The 20427-nt window shown below is 46.1% G+C and overlaps 1 protein-coding gene across 1 annotated transcript in view; it reads left to right on the top strand.

The window, feature by feature from the left end:
• IGF2R (insulin like growth factor 2 receptor) overlaps positions 1-20427 on the top strand; it is a 1086527-nt gene that overhangs the window by 979361 nt on the left and 86739 nt on the right. The window contains exons 41-42 of the mRNA XM_069235138.1: positions 406-542; positions 17929-18043. Of these exons, the coding sequence (XP_069091239.1) occupies positions 406-542; positions 17929-18043 (252 nt within the window). The remainder of the gene's footprint in view (positions 1-405; positions 543-17928; positions 18044-20427) is intronic.

Genomic DNA, 20427 nt, shown 5'->3' with positions numbered 1-20427 from the left:
AAAAAGGCTGTGATTAAAAAAACTGCTGCCCTAAGATGTCACAAAGCAGCTTTTCTGAGTGTCAGCCAGTAAAGTTAGTTTGAGTCTGCTGGGTACTCCAGTACAAGAGTACCCTGAGGGAAAAGTGGTCCTCCTTGTTCATCCAAGTGCTCCGACTTTAGGATTACTTCAGATTGTTTGGAGAAAAAATTAAACTACCATTACTGCTTCAAGGGTGTTCACTTTGTTTCGCCACATCGCCCTCGTTCCGGACCACTTGGTCTCATCGTAACAGTATTAGAAAATAATCAATTAAAGATCCCACAGATATTACAGGGGATCCATGTATCATATTTGCCTAACATGAATAATATGCATACTGCAAGAGTTAAAATGCTTATAATTTATCATACTTTCTTTTAACAGCTACTACTTGAACCTTTGTCAAGGAATACACCAAGGACCAACAGGCTGCCCAGCTACTGCAAGTATTTGCAAAAAGACTCAAAGTGGTGCAATTCAGGTTTTAGGACAAGTCCATACACAGCAGATGAAAGTATCAGGTAATATTTTGCATCTTCTGTCATCTGACTAGATCTTGTGCAGTTAGTTAACAAGAGTTTACTTATATGGTGGGTAGTAAAATGGAGATGATGTATTTTCTTTTGCAAATGTTCTACCTCAAGAGCTATGTTTGAAATTCATTTTTTCTGTGATTAAAATATTCTACTATACTAATGACATCCTGATTCTACATGTGAAATGTGGTGGCTAATTTTAATGTACAATCCACCAACAAGATGTACTGTACAGATCCGATGCTGGAAGTTAATTTCTTTGTGACGTGTACTTTGGCAACTATTATGTGGGTTGGACCAAAGGAATTGATTGGTGCAAAATGCTCAGAATTATGTTGACACTGATCTTTGATCAAACTGAGGCATGGAACTGGGCATGTACTAAACACGTCAGTCTTCGACCCACTGTTCCTTCTTACCTCTCCTTCTTGAAATACTGGCATTACAAGATCACAAAGTGACATGATTCTACACGTTTGGGTCTATGGCAGAGAACATCCAGTTCACTACCTCACGTCTGAAGGAAATATTGATCACTTATGTGTTGTGTGCAAATAGATGCATGAGCTGTGTTTGAGGAGAAGCATTTTTCTCCCTGCAACTGGACCTCCTGTTTTATGTTGTTGATACCTCAGTACAGAATTTTCAGGTAGGAGTGAGGTTAGGGCTCAGTTGAATGCTGCAAGAAGCCTGGTGTTGCTTTTCGGCACTTAAGCAGTGATTGAGTGCTGTGAAATGGCTCTGTATCACCTTGACCATTAAACTAAAACACAGATTACATATTAAAAATCGATGTAGAATACTTCAGGACGTGGCAGCAGGAGCCGACTGCTGAGTTTTGGGTGCCCATTGGGGCAACATATTGCTTTGCTCAAATGTGGTGCCTGTAGGAAAGTGCCCCTTTTGGCATTGTATTTCTTCCCCCCCACCCCCACTTTTTGCCTGATATCTGATGCTAACTTTACTCAGTCTGTGCTGGGATCCTGCTAACCAGGCACCAGCACCTGTGTTCTTTCCCTAAACTATACCATTGCTTCCACTATTGGCACACCTCTGGCACCCCAGCTAAGTCACTTGTAAAAGTTACCAGTGATAACAAAGGCCCTGTGACCAGACAATGTCTCTAAGGGCTGCATCATGTAATATGCCACCCTAAAGGACCCCTCACCAAACATGCACACTGCCATTGCAGATTGTGTGTGTTGGTGTAGAGAAATAGATAAAGTCGGCATGGCACCTCTCCCTGAGTGCTATGCCTACAAAACAATGCCTGTGTAAGTCACCCCTCTAGCAGGCCTTACAGCCCTAAGGCAGGGTGCACTATACCACAGGTGAGGGCACAGCTGCATAAGCAATGTGTTCTACAGTGTCTAAGTACATTCTTAGATGCTGTAAGTGCAGTGAAGCCATATTGAGTATATGTGCTGGGAGTTTGTCACTACGAACTCCACAGCTGTGCACACTATACCTTACTTTGGTATAGTATATACAGAGCGATCTTCTTACATTACCTTTTGCTTGGTAATGTTGCCCCTATGCTGATCTCTATCAGATTCCAACTCCTCATCCATACCACTCTTGCCATGCTTATCAGTCCAGCCTCTCCACAGGCACTGGTCACCATCTGTATCCCATTACTCCTGTACCTATGTCATGGCATCAGGCCCTTGTAAATTCAACCGTCCTGTCTTGAAAATAGTTAGTTTAATTATGTCCCATACGTGTTGTGATGTTCAATCATGGGGCCCACCCACACCCCCCACTGAGCCTGATATAGGTGTTCTATTCCACCCCTGCATCATCACTGTGCTTAGTCTGTAGCTGACAGACTCTCAGTTCATGCCTGGTCTCATCTTTGCTGCAGTGCTTGGTCCCCTGCCTCCACCTGGCTGTTTCCTATCATGCTGTCATCACATTGTTGGTGGCCTTCCTTCCACACCTGATTCCAGGCCATATTCTGTCCATCTCTTACCCTATCACAGTGTTTTGTTCCCCCATCCCTTAGCTGCCATATCTCTTACTTGCAATAGTTGTTTGCCCCCGCCAATTCCCCCACCTCTCTGTCTATGTCAAGAGCACTATTCTGAAGTACCCTGACACAACCTAACCTGCTTCCCAACCAATACCAAGGCTTTTACAGTTGGTCACAAAGGGAAAACTGTGCACATAGATAAAATGGAGTAAGTGAAATTTAGCATTGCTTCACACCTCTTATCAGTAGCAACACTTTCCTTCATTGTTGTCTTGAAAGACCTGGTTAGAGTCTGTCTCCCATTTTGTACGTGAATGTAGTGGGTATTTGTGTGAATCTTCTCTGATGGCCATGCAGAGCCTCCTTATGATTCTGCAACCGAAGTTCACGTGGACCAGTATTTCCAGAGTAGGTGGTCATTTTTGGGATGGGAATGTCCCCTGCATGGTATACTGACATGTTCCCCTGAGCTGAATGTCAGCATGCATATTATGGTAGCCATACTTTTTATGTGGCACTGCCATCAGTCTAAATAAGCATGTGTGCAGAGGCCTGGGCTTTTCCCTTAGTATTTATCATCCTGGACCTGTCCTGTAACAGAGAAGGGTGCATCAAGCATGCCCTCATTGTGGGCAACTGACTACTATCTCTTCTCTATTTAGAGCATTTAAAGCGGTGGTGGCAGCATACCATGTTTTGGAAGTCTCAATAGTGTGACCAGACCTTTTCACCTGTTTCAATGGAAGTGAGGTTTACCAGCCACACACATGTAAAGTTCTGCTCTAATGTGTAGGCACACAACCTTGTGCTGGCATCCCAGATGTACACTGAGTGTGTGCACATGTGTACTGTGTATAACACATGTATAGGGCTGTGTTAGTGATGAGTGAGCCTGAGTACTGAATTAAGCCTGCGGGATCAAATTTGGATGCCCCTGACCTGGTATTGCACAAACTGGAGAGTGAGGCGAGTAAACAGTGAGGACAGTCAAACTGCTGGGCTGTGGTTGGACGGAGGAGATTCAGACACATGAGGCCTCTTGTAAGCAAGGGCAAACTGATTATTCTTCCTAAGCACTGCTATTTGGTTGATGTTAGAAGAGAGGGGTGGGACTGCAGGTTCTGTAATAAACTGCTGCAGCGATCTGTGGCCCCTGTAGGGGCCGTTAGAAGTGGACTGTGTGTGGAAGTCTCCATAATGCTGCTGCGGGGGTCCCTCGTGGGAGAAAGCACTCTCTGACTAGGGAGCCCGGCTGAGCCACATGCATTTATCCTGGATTGTCAATTGAGTTGGAGAGGTCTTTCCCAGTGCAATATGACACTCTTGCAGCACATCTCAGTCTGCTTGGGCCATCACTGGATGCTCACTTGTGACACCTGCCTCCCGCCACTGCGGTGGGACAGCCTCTCTCACCTGGGGTTATGGTTGACTCACCGTCAACTGTTCTTGCCGACCATCCATTGCCTCAGTGACTTCCTTTTGGGATAGTTGGCAGGCTGATTATTGCATTCTACTCCCAACGCCTTGGGGTTCCTCTGAGTGACATGGGCATACATAGTCTGGTGGGCAGTGCAATGCAACAGGATGACTCCATCGAGTACATAAGTGCCCTTGAGAGATTTTCTAAAGAATCTCTGAGTATAGACCCACCGGCCTCTGAGGCCCTGGCTACGTCAGACAAGCTGTACATAATCCTGGCAGCAATTAGCGAACCCACATCGGCACTGGAGACAAAAATAGACAGTGTTACCCTGGACATTGGCATCCTCCACGAAGAGTAGTGCCAACTTAAGGAGTGAGTCCATGGTAGCAAAACCTCCTTAAAATATCTGCCCCCCTTCGTCAACGCCATGGCAAAGAAACTGCTGGACTTAACTGACCATATCTGCTTTCTTGAGGACTTGGCAGAGGACATGGAGGTCAGTGTTCAGAGAGTCATTCTGTGCATAATGGACCTCCCAGAGGATGTGGAAGTCAGTGGCCATACTCAATACATCGAGAACTGGCTTAAGACGAACACAGCTTCACAGGGCCTGCCGTATGTGTTTGGGGTACAGCATCCATCATGTCCCAGCAAGGGGGTGTCCCCTGGCCCCTCCCTAAGGCAAATTGAGACAAAACTCTAGAACTACCGAGATTGCATCCTATAAATTTTTTTGCTGAAGACCCCCCTTGCGGTCGACTCTAACAGAGTGATCATTTTTCTAGATTTTACTCTGGCAATGCAGAGCCCAAGAGCCTCTTTCCTGGGAGTAAAAAAAAAAAGTAACCCAGGGAGCTCAACCTTAAATATGCCCTTTTTATTTCCAGCCCAACTGAAGGTTCTCATGGATCAAACAGCCCACTTTTTCACAACACTTGGAGGTAACTTTAGTTTTCCCTCTTGTACTTCTTCATGCCTCTCTTTGCTTTTGCACAAGTTAACCCATGTGCCTTGCAGAGCTTAATTATTGTTTACTCTGTTTCTAGTTTGGCTGCTGACCTCAAGTTGTTAATGGTTGTTAAAGGATGTAACCAGTTACAGTGGAGCCCTGTGCAAAGTTCACACCCTAGACACCTGGACTACTCCATTGTCCACTCTCACAGAGGATTTGTAGTTGCACTCTCATAGTTATGTTCTCAGACAGTAGCCTTTCAAAGTGACAGCCCAGTGTAAATGCAACATGACTACATCGAACATTAGGGGCATGCATACAGTGTGTAAACTCCACTAGATTCGTGTGCTGTTGAAGATTCAGGTAACCCACATTGTCTTCAGGAGACCCATGAGGATGACTGACTCCAGCACATATGAAGGGGTTATCTATACAATACTGCATACCTTTCCTATGCCCGAGAGGCTGCAATATGGATGCTTGCTGGCGAGGAGTGTCTTGATCCGAAAGGCCAGTATGTTTCTGGGTGGAGCTTCTTAGATGGATTTCCTATAGTCCTAGGCAGTATCTATGCCCCTGACTCTGACCAAAGTCTTTTTCTCCAGGTACTCTCCTTCGAATTAGCTGACTGGGTGGGGATAACTTGGTTGGTGGGGGGGGGGGTTGGGGGTTATGTGGTGTGGCTGTGAGACTTCACCATGTAATAATGTCATAATTTTTATCTGGTCTAGTTAGGTTTCTTTAATAAAACCCTTATCTCAGTCTTGGGTAGCTGCTGCACAGAACATTCAGGCTTAATCAATGGAACAAGTGTAAAGCATTCAGTCAATAAGTAAGAAACAGTCAATAAGTAAGAAACAAGACACAATAAAAATAGGTTGTATTTTTATCTTTTAAATAGACACCAAAAGGACAAAACTTTAACAAGGGAAACCTGAGATTTTTTCATTTTGAAAAGAATGCAAGATAAATCGTTGTAAATTACTTAGCAGTTTCTGAACCAACAGCTACTAATCTTCACTTCGACGGACTACAACCTGCTGGGAGCCAGTCAAAGGGACCAGTTAGGTCCAGGAAGACAGTTATTTTTCAGGTCCAGCAGCTTTAGTGACCTCTCTGTATTTTTATAATTTGCTGCAGTCCAGCCAAGAAGTGATCCTGATGCAGGGATACAGGATTCTGAAGATGCTGGAGAAACGTGGGGAGTGTTCTTGGGGCCATCCTGATATCCACAAGTGGCAGGGATCTTCTCCAGCCTCAGGACTTAATTGACAGTGATGCGCCAGTGGAGTCCAGTGCAAGTCCAGCCTTCACTGGCCAACTGGTCTCCTAACCCCAGCAGTTCCTTACAGGTAAGCAAATCTTTTTTGTGTGGGGTTCAGAGTCCATTCTGACTTCTGCCACCCAATGATCTTGAGGGCACTCTGTGACAGTCAAGACTTGGTCTCACAGGTTGCATTCAGGTATCCAGCAGCAGACAGGCATTCTTTGGCAGCTGGGCCCTCAGAGCTGCAGGCCGCCTTAACGTTTGTGACCCTAATTGGGAGGAAATTGGGTGTTTTATAAGGTGTGGTTTTGCGACCTCATCATGTAATACACTTACCCACGCTTCAAGGACCCTGAGGTTTAATTTCTGAAACCTTCAAGTCAACGCTGAGTAACTATGGCTCTGAGCAGCAAGGCTTACACAAAGGAACTAGTGTAAATCATTCAAACACCATGACAGTTGAAGAAGAAATCGACAAGACACCAACGAAATCCAACACCAAATTATAAAAATAGACTTTATTTTTATGTATCTTTAAACATCACATTGAAAAAGCTCCACCAGAGGGTTCCGGAAGTATAGTAGTAGTAAAACACAAGTTTATTAGTTAATTAAAACCGGAAGAATAGAATTTACAAGGCATACAAAATAAAGCATTTCACTCAACTGCGAACAAGCATTCGCAAAACAAAAAAAAATTGGCTCTTAGAAAAACATTTTCACTAATTAGTTTAGCCTTGGTGGAAGAAACGTTTTCACTAAAAAGTTTGGACTAGGTGTAGTGCTGTCAGTTGGAGTCACTTTCGGTGATGAACTCCAGTGGGGAGTTAGTCAAGGGGACCAGCAAGGTCCTCAGAAACAGTTACTTCAGCAAGTGAAGCAGTCCTCTATCAATTCCAGTCATTTTTATCCTTTGCAAAGGCTTTCCTATGCAAGTAGTCCTGATGCAAGGGATGAAGGATGCTGGAGATACCTCAAAGGAATCTGTAGGTGTGATGAGGTTGACAGGGGTTTTCCTGCAAATACTCCTCAGTCCACAAAGTGGGTAAGGTGTTCCTGGTCACAGGGTCAGCATCCCCAGAAAATCCTCCTGGTCCAGTCACTCAGTATCAAGGTCACTGGCCAGTTCTTCCTGGGTTGATAAAACCATCCTATTGAGGTCTCAGCTGCACTCAGATGACACTCCTAGGTTCAGCGAACCTGTGTGCAACTTTGTGCTCCTGGTACCTGGTGCTGCACAGCGGTGGTTGGTGGCAGATTGAAGATTCTGGGCTACCAACGTGCCCCGGCAAACTTCTCAGCTGTTGTGTCCCTATGCTGTGAACAGGAGGCCCCCTCACTGATCCTTGAAGTCTCCTGGCTTTAGCTAGACTCTGTAGATGACTTCTCCCTGAGCAGGAAACAGCAGGCACAGTCCCTCTTCTTAGCTACTCACCAGTTTCAGTAGGTGCAATCTCTTTGCCAGTTCATGGTGCACCAGGGCATTCCTTCTTCGGGCCTTCTTCCAGTCCAGTCGACATCTGAGTTCGGGTTGCTCCACTTGGAAAATGCCCTCAGGGTAGGATGCAATTGGTAGCCAAAAGGCTACCAGGTTCCTTTCCACCTGATGTCCACTTCCTATGAAATATGGCATCAGGGCATCCCAGAATGCACCTTTCTGACAACTTCCAATATGGCAGGACCCCTCTCCCGAATGTGTGAAGCTTCCTAGCCTGACCCAGACTTGTGGTTGCCTTGGGCATACATGGATAACTCGTATGGAAGCTGTTTTCCCCTATTCCATCCCAACTGCTAGCCTGAACAACAGAGCAGTCCCTCTCCCAAGTGTTACCCATTTGCACTTCAAAGGCAGCTGCTCCTTTGAATCTCGCCTTTTAGGCCAACACCTGTGTGGCTTCTGCAGGAAGGAGGTGACACCTCCCTCCAGAGCCAGACCCCTGTTGCATCCTTTCCTGGTAATTGTTAGCATGTCGTCCAAGGGGAGCATTAAGCTGTCTCAGCAATAGGTTCCCGGGTGCAACCAGTATAGGCACAGAGGACTAAAGGCAACAAAGGGGCAACTTTGCTAAAGTTGCACACTCCATCTTGTTACATTAATTTCGACCTGAGCATCAAGTCAGGCATAATGTAACAAGTTGTTTGGTGCCTTGGATGACCCACTTTGGTCACACCATTCCAGAGATAGCACAGCTGGCGGCTCAGCATGTGACTCTGCATTCACCAATTGGCGACCAAGCTTTTCAGCAGTAAAAACAACCGTTTCACGTTTTTACTATCAGAACACTGCCCTTCGGATATGTTGAACCTTGCATCCTGCCTTAGGACTCAATATGTATGCCATAGAGGTGACTTACACATATACCAGGGGGATGTCTGGCTTTACTTTAAATGGCAAGGTCAGACTAGCAGGTTAAACTCTCTTACAGCCTGCAAATGGTCGGCTTGGAGTCACATTTTACACATGTCACACCCATGGTGGCACAACCAGACCCTCTAACTTACATGCCCTGGATACCATTTACTAGAGACATAAACCTGCTTAGCCAGTTGGTTAAGAATCTATTCGGAATACTAGTCTAAGGGTAAGGGCACAGTGAGGTCTGGTTACCAGGCCCCACTGCACTCTAGTAAAAATAAACAGCAGTGTCAGTCCAAAAACCTGAGGGTGATCATACAAAAAGTGGCATTTCCTTACACTGATACTTAACTGGACTAGCCAGTTAATACTTGGAGTCACTTTGTCCTTCCTGGCACAAATGGAGCATCTGTCCTTTTGGTAGGCCTGCGGGTGCAGTTCAGACTTTGTTGCAGCCTCTCTTTGCTGGGTGCAGGTGGCAGCAGGGTGGTCCTTCTTCTCTTCTTTACAGTCCAGTAGTGATCTGAAGACTGTGTGCCACTTTTATTTCATCTTTGTTTGTGGGAGGGAAGGACTCACTTGCTAATAGGGCAGCAGGTCCCATTGGGCAACCCTTCCCAATTTACAACACTTCCTGGGGGGTTTGGGCAAAAACAATTCCAGAGTACCCTTTTTTCCTAAATCCAAGATGGCTCATGTTTTCTTCCCCTGTGCAGAGCTTTGGGCACACTCCTATTGTGTACCAAGCATAATGAGCCGCCACTCCTGCAAAACTGCTTCTGAAACAGGCTTTCCTTCTCTGGAGGAGATGCAATCTGCCTGCCTACACGAAGGAGTGAGCCCTGGGTTTGGTTGTGTTTCAGTTCAGGGAGGACCTGTCCTGGCAGCTCAGGCTGGACTGTTCCAATTTGAGCAGGGTCAAGAGTGATTTGTATATGGCTGGATCCAAACTGAGGTGGCATGGTGGACCACCAATGATGGACTAGCATGAGGCCCGATCGATTGCTGGTGGCTGAGATTAATTCAGACATTCCATCCATCACCTTGTTGTTGCGGTTGACGTCCTAAGTTCAGTGGGTTTGCTTGTATGGTAACCTGTGCTCACTGTGCCACTGGAACCATGCTATGCCTGGCCGAGGAGCCTTAATAAGGGCGTAACCACTTCTGGGTTGAATTTGTTGGGGTTCATGGAGGACCTGGCCTGGCAGTTAGGACTTGACTGCTCCCACTGAAGTAGGATCAAAACTGACTTACGTATGGCTGGGTCAAAACTGAGGTGTCATGGTGGTTGAAAAACCTTGCATCTGATAGAGACTTCTAGTTGCAGATTCCTTACCTTCAAATTTTCCCCCAGGTGTCAGACTGGATATGGAGATTTTTCTTCGAGCAATACCCTTGCGCATCGGTAGGTGGCATCGGTCGACTCCGCGGGCATCGTGGTCACCGTGATATCGGGAGTAGTATATAGACGCTGCCCTTGCACAGTGATGTCAGTTCTTTTCTTTCTGCACCACACGCTGATCCTGAAAAGAGCGACCCTGGCTATTTTTTGGGCAAATTCGACTGTTTTGTCGAGTTTTTTCCTGTGCGACTTTCAAGGATGTCTCCGAAGACCGGGTTCAAGCCATGCGACGACTGTCATCGGACAATGTCGGTGATGGATCCTCATCGGGTTTGTCTGTGGTGTCTCGAGTGCGACCAAGACCCAAAGTCGTGCTCAGAGTGCCGGGCCATGCACCCGAAGGCTTTGAGGGAGCAGTCCCTAAAGCTAATGGCGGCCCGGCACTTGACTCCGCGTAGGTCCTGGTCTCGTTCGAGAGGAAGGTCTTGAGATCGGTCACGGAGTCATCACCATTCGTCTTCTTCTAAATCCTCGGGTCAAGGTAAGAAGAAGAAGTCCCATCGCTCTCTGACTTCATCCCGTCGCTCGGCCGAGGTGGCGTGGGAAGAGCGTCCACGCACTAGGCCTCCATCCACAGAGCCTGTGTCTGGGTCGGCTCCGTGCTTCCCCGAGTTTCCCAGAGCCAGAGTGACCCTCGCCCAGCTTAAAGAGTTTTTTGAGGCCATGCGCCTCATATATGGGCGGTCCAACCCCGATACGGTGCCTTTGGGCCCAAGGGGTTTGGCTGAGGGGCCTTCGGGTTCTGTGCCGGTGGCTTTGGCTCTGGCCACCGAGGTCACCTCTGGATCCATGCGCGGATCCACACTGGTGCCGGGCACACCCTTGAGACCTTCCCTGGCACTGGGTCGAATATCGACGCTCCCGACGTCGGTGGTGCCCACTATCGACGTTGACCCGATTCTTATCCCCGGCGACTCGGAGTCGAAGCAGCGTCGACCGACGCCGCCTTCGGCCTCGATGGGTCTTATTCGCCCCAGGTCGGATTCGGACCCTTTTTATTTTGGGTACAAGTATGGGGAGGAATTGGAAGGGTCCCTGGACCCTTCTGAATACCAGGATGACCCTGCTATAGACTGGGCCCAGGAATTGGATGAAGTCAGTGGTCTGGATACTTCTCCTGACGCTGGCATGTTGTCTCCTCCTACCGTGGCTACGGCGGAGGGAGCAACTTATGGTGTGGTGGCCAGTAGGGCAGCTGAGGTCCTTGGTCTCGAGCTTCCCACTGTTGAGGTCAGGTCTAATCTCCTGACTGAGTTGCTTCAGCCTGGGGTTTCTACTTCAGAGCCCCTGTTGCCTTTTAATGAAGCCCTCACCAATGTCCTTTTGGGTACATGGTCCAAACCCAACACAGGGGCTCCTGTGAATAGGACTATCACACGCCGCCATTGGCCTGCTCCGAATGACCCTAAATTCCTGTCACAACACCCCACGCCTGAGAGTCTTGTTATCCAGGCGTCCTCTTCTTCAGGCGCATTTCCTTCCGCACCCCCGGATAGGGAATCCAAAAGGCTGGAACTGTTCGGCAAGAAGTTGTTTTCTTCCTCCAGTCTTGCGCTGGGGTCTGTGAACACCGCATGTTTTTTGGGCCGCTACTTTCTGATACCAAAGAAGGACAAGGGCTCACGTCTAATCCTAGACCTTCGGGACCTGAACTACTTCCTCAAGAAGGAGAAATCCAAAATGCTCACCCTGGCTCAGGTTCTGTCTGCCTTGGACCCAGGAGACTGGATGGTAGCATTGGACTTGCAGAACGCTTATTTCCACATCCCCATCCTGCCTGCCCACAGACGTTAGCTACGATTTGTGGTAGGTAACGAGCACTATCAGTTTACCGGGCTCCCCTTCGGCCGTACCAGCACCCCTCAGGTGTTCACGAAAGTGATGGCGGTGGTTGCAGCTCATCTGTGCAGGTTAGGGGTTTCAGTCTTACCCCTACCTCGACGACTGGCTGTTGAAGGCAGACTCGCCCCAGATAGTCGTCTCCCACCTTCAGACTACGGCGAACTTCCTGCACACACTGGGGTTCACTATAAACGTGCCGAAGTCACACCTGACCCCCTCTCAGTCGCTCCCTTTCATCAAAGCGGTTCTGGACACAGTGCAGTTTCAGGCTTATCCTCCCGAAAAACGAGTCCAAGGCATTCAGGATATGATTCCGATCTTTCGGCCTCAGTCTTGGGTTTCGGTGAGACTGACTCTGAGGCTACTGGGCCTCATGGCCTCCTGCATCCTGCTAGTAACACATGCCAGATGGCACATGCGGGCTCTGCAGTGGGACCTGAAGTTCCAGTGGGCGCAGCATCAGGGGAATCGCTCCGACCTGGTTCAAATCTCAGAGGGGGCAGCGATAGACCTGCAGTGGTGGCTTTCGAATCCGCATTGGGTCCACGGCAGATCGCTCTCCCTTCCCCAACAAGATCTCTCTATAGTGGCAGATGCGTCATTTCTGGGTTGGGGTAGCCACATGGGAGAGGCAGAGATCAGAGGACTCTGGTCTCCATCAGAGTCGGGGCTCCATATCAATCTGCTGGAGCTCCGGGCAATCAGGCTTGTGTTGAAAACATTCCTTCCCTCTCTTAAAGGGAAACTGGTGCAGGTGTTCACGGACAATACTACCGCCATGTGGTATTCCAACAAACAGGGCTGAGTAGGGTCCTGGACCCTTTGTCAGGAGGCACTACGCCTCTGGACATGGCTGGAACATCAGGGCATTACCCTGATGGTTCAACATCTGGCGGGTTCCCTCAACGCCAGAGCGGACAGCTCGATCACGAATGGTGTCTCCATCTGGAGATGGAGCAAGGTCTCTTGCAGCAGTGGGGAGAGCCTTGGTTAGATCAGTTCGCCTCCGCAGAGAACGCGCAATGTCAGCTGTTGGAGTTTCCAAGGCGGCACTCGCTCAGAGACACTTTTCGTCTCGAGTGGAACTCCAGCCTCCTTTCTGCCTATACCACTTCTGCCAAGAGTTCTCAAGAAAATCAGGAAGGACCGGGCCCAAGTCATCTTGGTGGCTTCAGACTGGGCACGGAGAGTATGGTATCCAGAGCTATTGAGCATGTCCATCGATCCTCCACTCAGACTGCCTCTACGTGCGGATTTTCTGTCGCAGCAACAGGGGATGGTTCTTCACCCGAACCTGTCCAACCTCTGCCTTCCTGCATGGAGATTGAGCGGCAACAGTTGACGGCCTTTGCCTTTCTATCCGAAGTCTGCAATGTTATCTTGGCAGCCAGGTGTCCATCAACTATAACTGTATACGCCTGTCGTTGGAATAAATTTGTGGCATGGTGTACCAACAAATTTGTTGATCACCTTTCTGCCCCTCTGTCCAAGGTTATTCTATTCATTCTTTCTATAGCCCAGCAGGGCTCTGCGTTGGGCACCCTTAAAGGGTATTTATCTGCCATTTCAGCCTTTCTTAGGCTTCCTGATCAGCCCTCACTCTTTAAATCTCCTATTGTGAATAGATTCCTAAAAGGGCTCACCCATTTATTTCCTCCCACTCCATTTATCATGCCTCAGTGGGACCTTAATCTTGTACTTACTTATTTGATGTGTACCCCCTTTGAGCCAATGCATAATTGTCCCTTGCGGCTCCTCACGTTCAAAACTGTCTTTCTGCTCGCAGGGTGAGTGAGCTACAGGACCTTTCCTCAAAGCCTCCATACTTGTCTGTGCACCCTGACAAAGTTGTGTTGCGCACTAGGGCTTCCTTCCTTCCTAAGGTGGTTACACCCTTTCATGTAGGTCAGTCCATCACTTTGCCTACTTTCTAAGCACCTCCACATCCTTCCCATGAGGAGGAGAGACTCCGCAACCTGGACCCAGAAAGAGTGTTGCCGTTCTACCTCAATCGTACTCAAGATTTCCGGGTGGACGATCAGCTCTTTGTTAGGTATGTGGATGCGAAAAAAGGGAAGGCAGTACAAAAACGTACCTTCTCTCGATGGGTGCTTCTTTGCATCAAAATGTGATACGCTTTGGCCAAGAAGCAACCTCCTGAAGGCTTGCGTGCTCATTCCACCAGAGCAACAGCTGCTTCCACTGCATCAGCACGCAGAGTTCCTGTCCTGGATATCTGCCAGGGGGCTACGTGGGCGTCCCTGCACACGTTTGCTAAGCACTTCTGCATGGAGAGTCAGGTCCGTCAAGACAGCTATTTTGGTTGTTCGGTCCTACAGGACTTTCTAGTATGATCTTGGTTCGCAGCCCACCACAGAGGATGACATTGCTTGGGTATCTATTCTAAGGTAAGGAATCTGCAACAAGAAGTCTCTATCAGATGTACAAGTTACTTACCATATGTAACAAAATATCCGGTAGAGACACATTCTAGTTGCAGATTCATTACCGCCCACCCATCCTCCCCGCTTGCGAACTGATTTCTAGGGACAGGGATTCCCCGTTTCAGGTCCTTAGCTCTGGTGCACCAATTTCAGTGTTCTTAGCGGCTCTGTGCTTTGGCATGAGGTCATTAAAAGAAACTGATGTCGCTCCCCGTGGGTGGCATCTATATACTACTCCCGATGTCATCACGGCGACCACGACGCCCGCGGAGTCGACCGACGGCACCTACAGACGCGCAAGGGTATTGCTCGAAGAAAAATCTCCGGATCCAGTCTGACGCCTGGGGGAAAATACTAAGGTAAGGAATCTGCAACTAGAATATGTTTCTACCAGATATTTTGTTACTGAAGGTAAGTAACTTGTACATCAGGAATTGGCCCTGAGTGCTTGCTGGTGGCTGAGATTAATTCAAGCATTCCATTTAGCACCTTATTGTTGTTGAAGTTGGTACACAACAGAGTGGGCAGGCTAAGTTGTAATTACAGTTTGCCTCACTGAAGCGTAGCCGCTACGCCAACGCCCAATAGTCATCCGGCTTGAGGAGGTCACACCTCCTCCCACCAACAGTTTTGTTTGTTCTTTGTTCCTGGGAGTGCTTCACACTTTTTAGCAGGAGTCAGTCTTTTGTCTTTGGGAGAGGAGGGGGGCGGGAGGGGAAACAGCTGTAGACAGTTCAGAAGGGGTAACAGAGGTTTTAGACAATAAAGTGGTGACTTTCTAAAGTCACCTTCCTATTAAAAGTTACCATAATTCCAGTCTCAGCAATGAGTCAGGCTTAATGTAACAATTAATTTGATACCTTGGAGTAATAGCGTTGCTGTTCCCAAAGCGCGGTGGCTTGTGTAACTCCATGTGTGCTAGTAGGCCCACTGGCTTTACTACAGAGAAAACAGCAACTTCAAGCGTCACTGTCCAGGACATAACAAAAGCGAAAGGTACATGCACTTCGTTTTAATATCTAGTACCCTTTTCAGCTGTCAAGGCCTTCACTGGGGTGAAGTATTAATTTTAAAAACAAGCATCGGCAAAGCCAATAGGTCTCGCCCATGGGCCAACTTACAGCCAATATAGTCCATATGTTCCACAGGTCTTACAATACCCGGAACCAGATAGAAAGTCAAATGACTTTTACAGGCTCAAGAAACTGAGATCTATGATGTGAATCATGTTACTCATGCCTTGTAGATGAAGACCTGTAACAGCAGATATATATTTTTAGTAGACATCCAACGGCCTCCAGCATCTGCCAGTTTCAGAAGAAGCATTTGATATGAAGTCCTCTGACATCAAAGCTGTCACTGTGATTACAGAGCTCCTACGGGATTTATGTCCGTGACGGCAGAGGAAGCTTGAAATCTATGATTGTCGTAGGATTCAAGGTGCTCCGCTGGGATACCTTAGAGAATTCCTGAAAGTTAAAAATATGGAAATATGCGAGTGCATAGACTTCAGTAGCACAATCATCATATTCTTTCACTCTGGGCTTGATTCGTGGGAGAAAAACTGAAAAATCTGCACTTACAAGATTCTAAGCTTGTCTGGATGCAGATTTCCAGCTGTTAGTAGTTCACAAAACTAAACTTTTCCAGGGTACACCTGGAAACCTGCGTCAGTCACAGCTTTCCACGAATCATGCTGTATGTTTTTGTGAATTCCTCTCTCTCGAGCGAAAATACACAAATACGCATATTGTGGAAGAAAAAAATTAGCATTTTAAGAGACACGTCGCTGATGTGGGGAATTTCTACCCTGTACCAACGACTTCCCTCCCACAAAGATTTACCACCAGGGGTGCTTCCAGGTTCCTAAAGCCTCTTTCGAGTGCCGGACGGTCTTCTTTTAATTGTACAACCGGTTTGCATTTGTAAACAAGGATCCATCTGTAGTTGAGACATACACATGCAAATTGCTTTGTGAATGAGGTTGCCTGATTTGTAACCGCTAGCATGCGCTTAGAGGGAGGTAGTTTTTCGAATTCCTTGCACTGTGTTGAGTAAAGTCAGGCATATCAAATGCTTGCTGTGATTTATGCATAGTAAGAGATGGGTTGAGACTGTCCAACCCACTTTCCTATCTAGACAGAGGTAGGGAATAAGGTGCCGAGGTACTGATAGGTGGGGGAGTTGTCTTCTGCAGCTTGCAGAGGAAAAACACTGTAGCTGCAGTTGGCATTGAAGTTGTATAGCGCCCAGCTGCCACTTTTATGGCCTCGTGACGCAGTAACCTTGTAGTGTTCATTGACCTTTAAACTAAAATAGGTCTTGAAATATTGTCTGCTCCCAGTGGTAGAATCGCAGTAAAACATATGAGAACTGTGAGCATGCATTGGAGTGAGATCAGAGCCTGGAGTTGGGGTCAAAAGTGTGGCAAAAAACAAAATATCTGTAAGGTGTTTTTTGTTTGTTGTCTTTTACCTTCAGGTAACTACATATAAAACAACGCACACCTTAAATGAAAACTGATACAAGTTAATCAGTGGGGAATTAAATATATAATGCCGTATAAAATATCTGTTACGTAGTGCATTGCAGAGATCTGTGGGTGTAACCAGAGAACCACGGAATTGAATCCTTGTTAGTGCAATGGAGAATGGGGATTTGTGTATGAGTGCTATGAGGTCCCAGCCTGTGACAGAAAGCACTGTGAATATGTAAGCCATTGTGTTAAACAGATGCTATTTGTGGCCACCTGTCTTCGGTATTTACCTCCTTGCAACTCCATTAACAACCTCTTTGATCGTGATTTACTCACATATAAATTATACTTATGTTTTTGCAGTGCTTCTCTCCCCAAGCATTATAGTATATTACTGTAGTGTCGGCAGGGCTCGCCGAGGAGGAAGGCGTAGCCCTCTATCTTTTCTTTTCTTGACTTTGTTATATACAATCACTTATATGTTTTTTTACTGCTTGTTTATTTACTTGTTTATTACTTTTCTTAACTTCTTTATTACTCAGTAATTTGTCCATGACCAGCTGATTTCAAAATTGCTTGTTGGATATCCGGGCACGTTTAGTACCTTTTAATGAGGGCGACATTCGCTATTTTTCTTGAAACAGATGTTGGTGTAGACTGGCTTTAATGATTGCATTGGTTCTATTTTAAAAAAACACTGAAGAAAATATTTTCTTTAAAAAAAAAAAAAAAAGAGTAACTTCACACCCACTATCAAGACAATAGAAGAATATGCATCCTTCCATCTAATTTTTGATTTGGAATATTACAACTAGTTTTTGGGTTTTAAACATCTTTTGGCATTATGGTATGTTGTGTTTCCACGTGTGCACGTCCCCTAAAGTGCACGAAGCACCAGCACAGAAGCCCACAACACTCCTGGACAGAAGCTCCATCTTACAGAGTCTGTCCAATATGTTTTTGGAAGTTCTGTGCATATGCTCTGACAAGATTTCAGTTCCAGATAGTTGAGTTGTGGGTAAATGGTGTATGCAATAACTGGTAGACGTTACACAAGTGGGAAATGCAGTGGATGTACATGCTATACTTCTCCCATATTTAATTTGTGATTGATGACATGTACACATGCATGGAATTGTTTATTGCTTTAAGGGTCTCATCAGCCTCAAAGCTTCTGTCAGTTTTCACATTAGAAAGTAGGGTTAATTTACTATTGTGTGTTGAAATTCTCTTTCAGGCGATACTGTGTTTGTTAGTTATTCCAATGGATACGTTTGTGGAAGCACCAAGAAAGCGTCCACCATCATAGAACTGAAATGCTCAAACACAATCGGGAAGCCTACACTTCAACGGTGAGTTGCTATGAGCTCTCTCAAAATCAACATGCTTATTGAAAATGTGGCTTTATTCGCTATCTCTGTTCAACAGGTCGTGGAGCTAATCTAGCTGAATTCTTGCACCTTCTTTGATCGTTCAAAATCATACAACCAGTTGCTTCCATTAGTATAGTGCTGTAGAAGTCAAGATCCGTGTTAGTTTACCAGTTTACAGTAATTGTAAGAGTCTGAAGCGTTTTGAAGCGGGCTGGCTCAAACGCTAATTTTACAGTAATTGGAAGAGTCTGATGCATTTTGAAGCTGGGTGGCACAAAAACTAAATAAACTCTTAAGATGGGACTCAACTTTTGGTTTTCTTTGCCTCTTTACAGCAACATGAATTTCTTTTTGTGGTAGAGTACGGTCAGAAAAGCAGAGAGGTGGTGTGCTGAACATGACATTGAATTAAGTGTGCTGTAAAACCTAAAAACATCAATGGCAAGAATTGATGATGTGAAGACAGTTGTGGTGTGAAGTGAAGGTGTTAAAGCATGACTTATTTAAGTGCTGTCAGCTTCGTGGGGACTGTCACTGAGTCTGATGGGCTGGTGAACTGGGTCCCACTTAAACTGTAATTTGTTGTTAATGTGCCTCTTCTGTATACAGGTTGGCAGACAAAATGTTTATGAATAACACTGTAGGAAAAACCATGGTAGAGGGGTCCGAGCGGTGGGCTGACGTAAACGGTGACAAACGGAGAAGGAGAAAAACTCAGACAGAGGGGCAAATAGAAACAAGCATTTACAATGCAATGGGTCTTGAGTTAGAACTATTAGCGTTTTAAACTCCTAACCTGACTTTTCTTGCCACATAAACTCAAAATGAAAAGTAATACAATTTCAGATAAGGGAGCCGATTTAAAGTGACACGCCATTAGCGTGAAGGTGACTAATCAGTAGAAAAAGAATGATCCGGTTTCGCCTTTGCATATTAATAAAAAAAAGTGCAATTGTGCTGGGTAAAACTTTGAATTCACGAAGGAGCGCTAGGATTAAGCTGGTAGTCATGAACAGCGCTCGATTAATGCCCAGCGAGATCGCACTGTCTATGAAATAAAGAGAAAAAATAGTCCAGAAACCATAGGTAAAGCATGGAGCCTCGTATGTTTTCAGTAGTTGGTCGGTGCTCTTGAGTGGGGAGTGCCAGAAAAGGCATGACTTATGCGTGCCTTTCACTAATGAAATCAAGCAAATTTTAAATGGCAAGCCCACGAACCAACAAAAGTGTTGGCCGTGATAGGGGTGTGATTAAAAGCCCACAGAGCGATTACAACAGGGACAGAGCGCTTGAATGCTCAACCCTAAAAATGAGGATGAGAGAGGATAAGAGTGGTAAGAAAGAAAAAGTAAGAATGAGAAAATATGATAGGAGGTAGAAAAACGGGGAGGAAGGAGAGGTAACAGTAAGGAAGAAAATGTGATGGGAAAAAAGAAAAATGGTGAAAGGTAGGACTGAAGGATGAAAGGATGAATGGATGGAAGAGTGAAAGGATAGAAGGATGAAAGGTTGGTGGACAGAATGAAAGGATCAAGGCGGAAGGAAGCATGAACAGATGGAGAAGAGGAGATGGGTGTAAAAATGGCTGGAAAAAGTATGGTTGAAAGAGGACAAGTAGATAGATGAAAAGATGACTGGGTGTTTTGTATAGATGGATGGATAGGTGAACAGAAGAGGGATGAAAGTGTGGAAGGAACTACTAAAGAGGGCTTTGTTCGCTTTGCATGCTTGGCATGATTAGAGCTTGGTTTAAATTTGGGGTGGATGGTAATTTCATTTTCTGGCAATTCCCTTGGCGTCACTTGTGGGTTACTCAGTTCATGAACTCCTCTCTCTGGTTGTTACTGACTCTTCTGTGTTTTTTGTTCCCTTGTGAGGGGCTGGATTAATCCCAGGAGTTTCATGGAGAGATGGGAAGGTCTTCTCAGTTAGCCACGTACAAGGCTTGACTTGAAAATCTGTACTAATATCTGTGAGCGAGATCAACGTTATAAGGAAGCTGTTGTGAGGTTATTTTAGCGCTTATGTAGGCACATTCATTTTAGCTTGGGTCCGATGCCTGTGCCCTCTCACCTAGACACTTGTCATTTTATTCCTCTTATTAATTTAACAATTAGCATTTTGGTGGCAATGTTTAATTATTTTAGATCAGTTGCCCTCCCATGCAGAATTGTTATTCATTTCTCTGCACGACATTTCATCCTGTGCTCACGCAGAGGTTCTACACAATAGTTTACTGGGTATTGTCGGGCCACAGAGTGCAATGTCTACCCTACTCTGAACAATATGTGTTGTCACATCAGGGCAGTCTTAAAAACAACAAGATGCTTTATTATAATACAACATGCTGCCCCCACCAACTT

This window comes from Pleurodeles waltl, chromosome 5 (genome assembly GCF_031143425.1).
Source record: "Pleurodeles waltl isolate 20211129_DDA chromosome 5, aPleWal1.hap1.20221129, whole genome shotgun sequence".
NCBI lineage: Eukaryota > Metazoa > Chordata > Amphibia > Caudata > Salamandridae > Pleurodeles > Pleurodeles waltl.
This window is presented reverse-complemented; position numbering and strand designations above follow the sequence as displayed.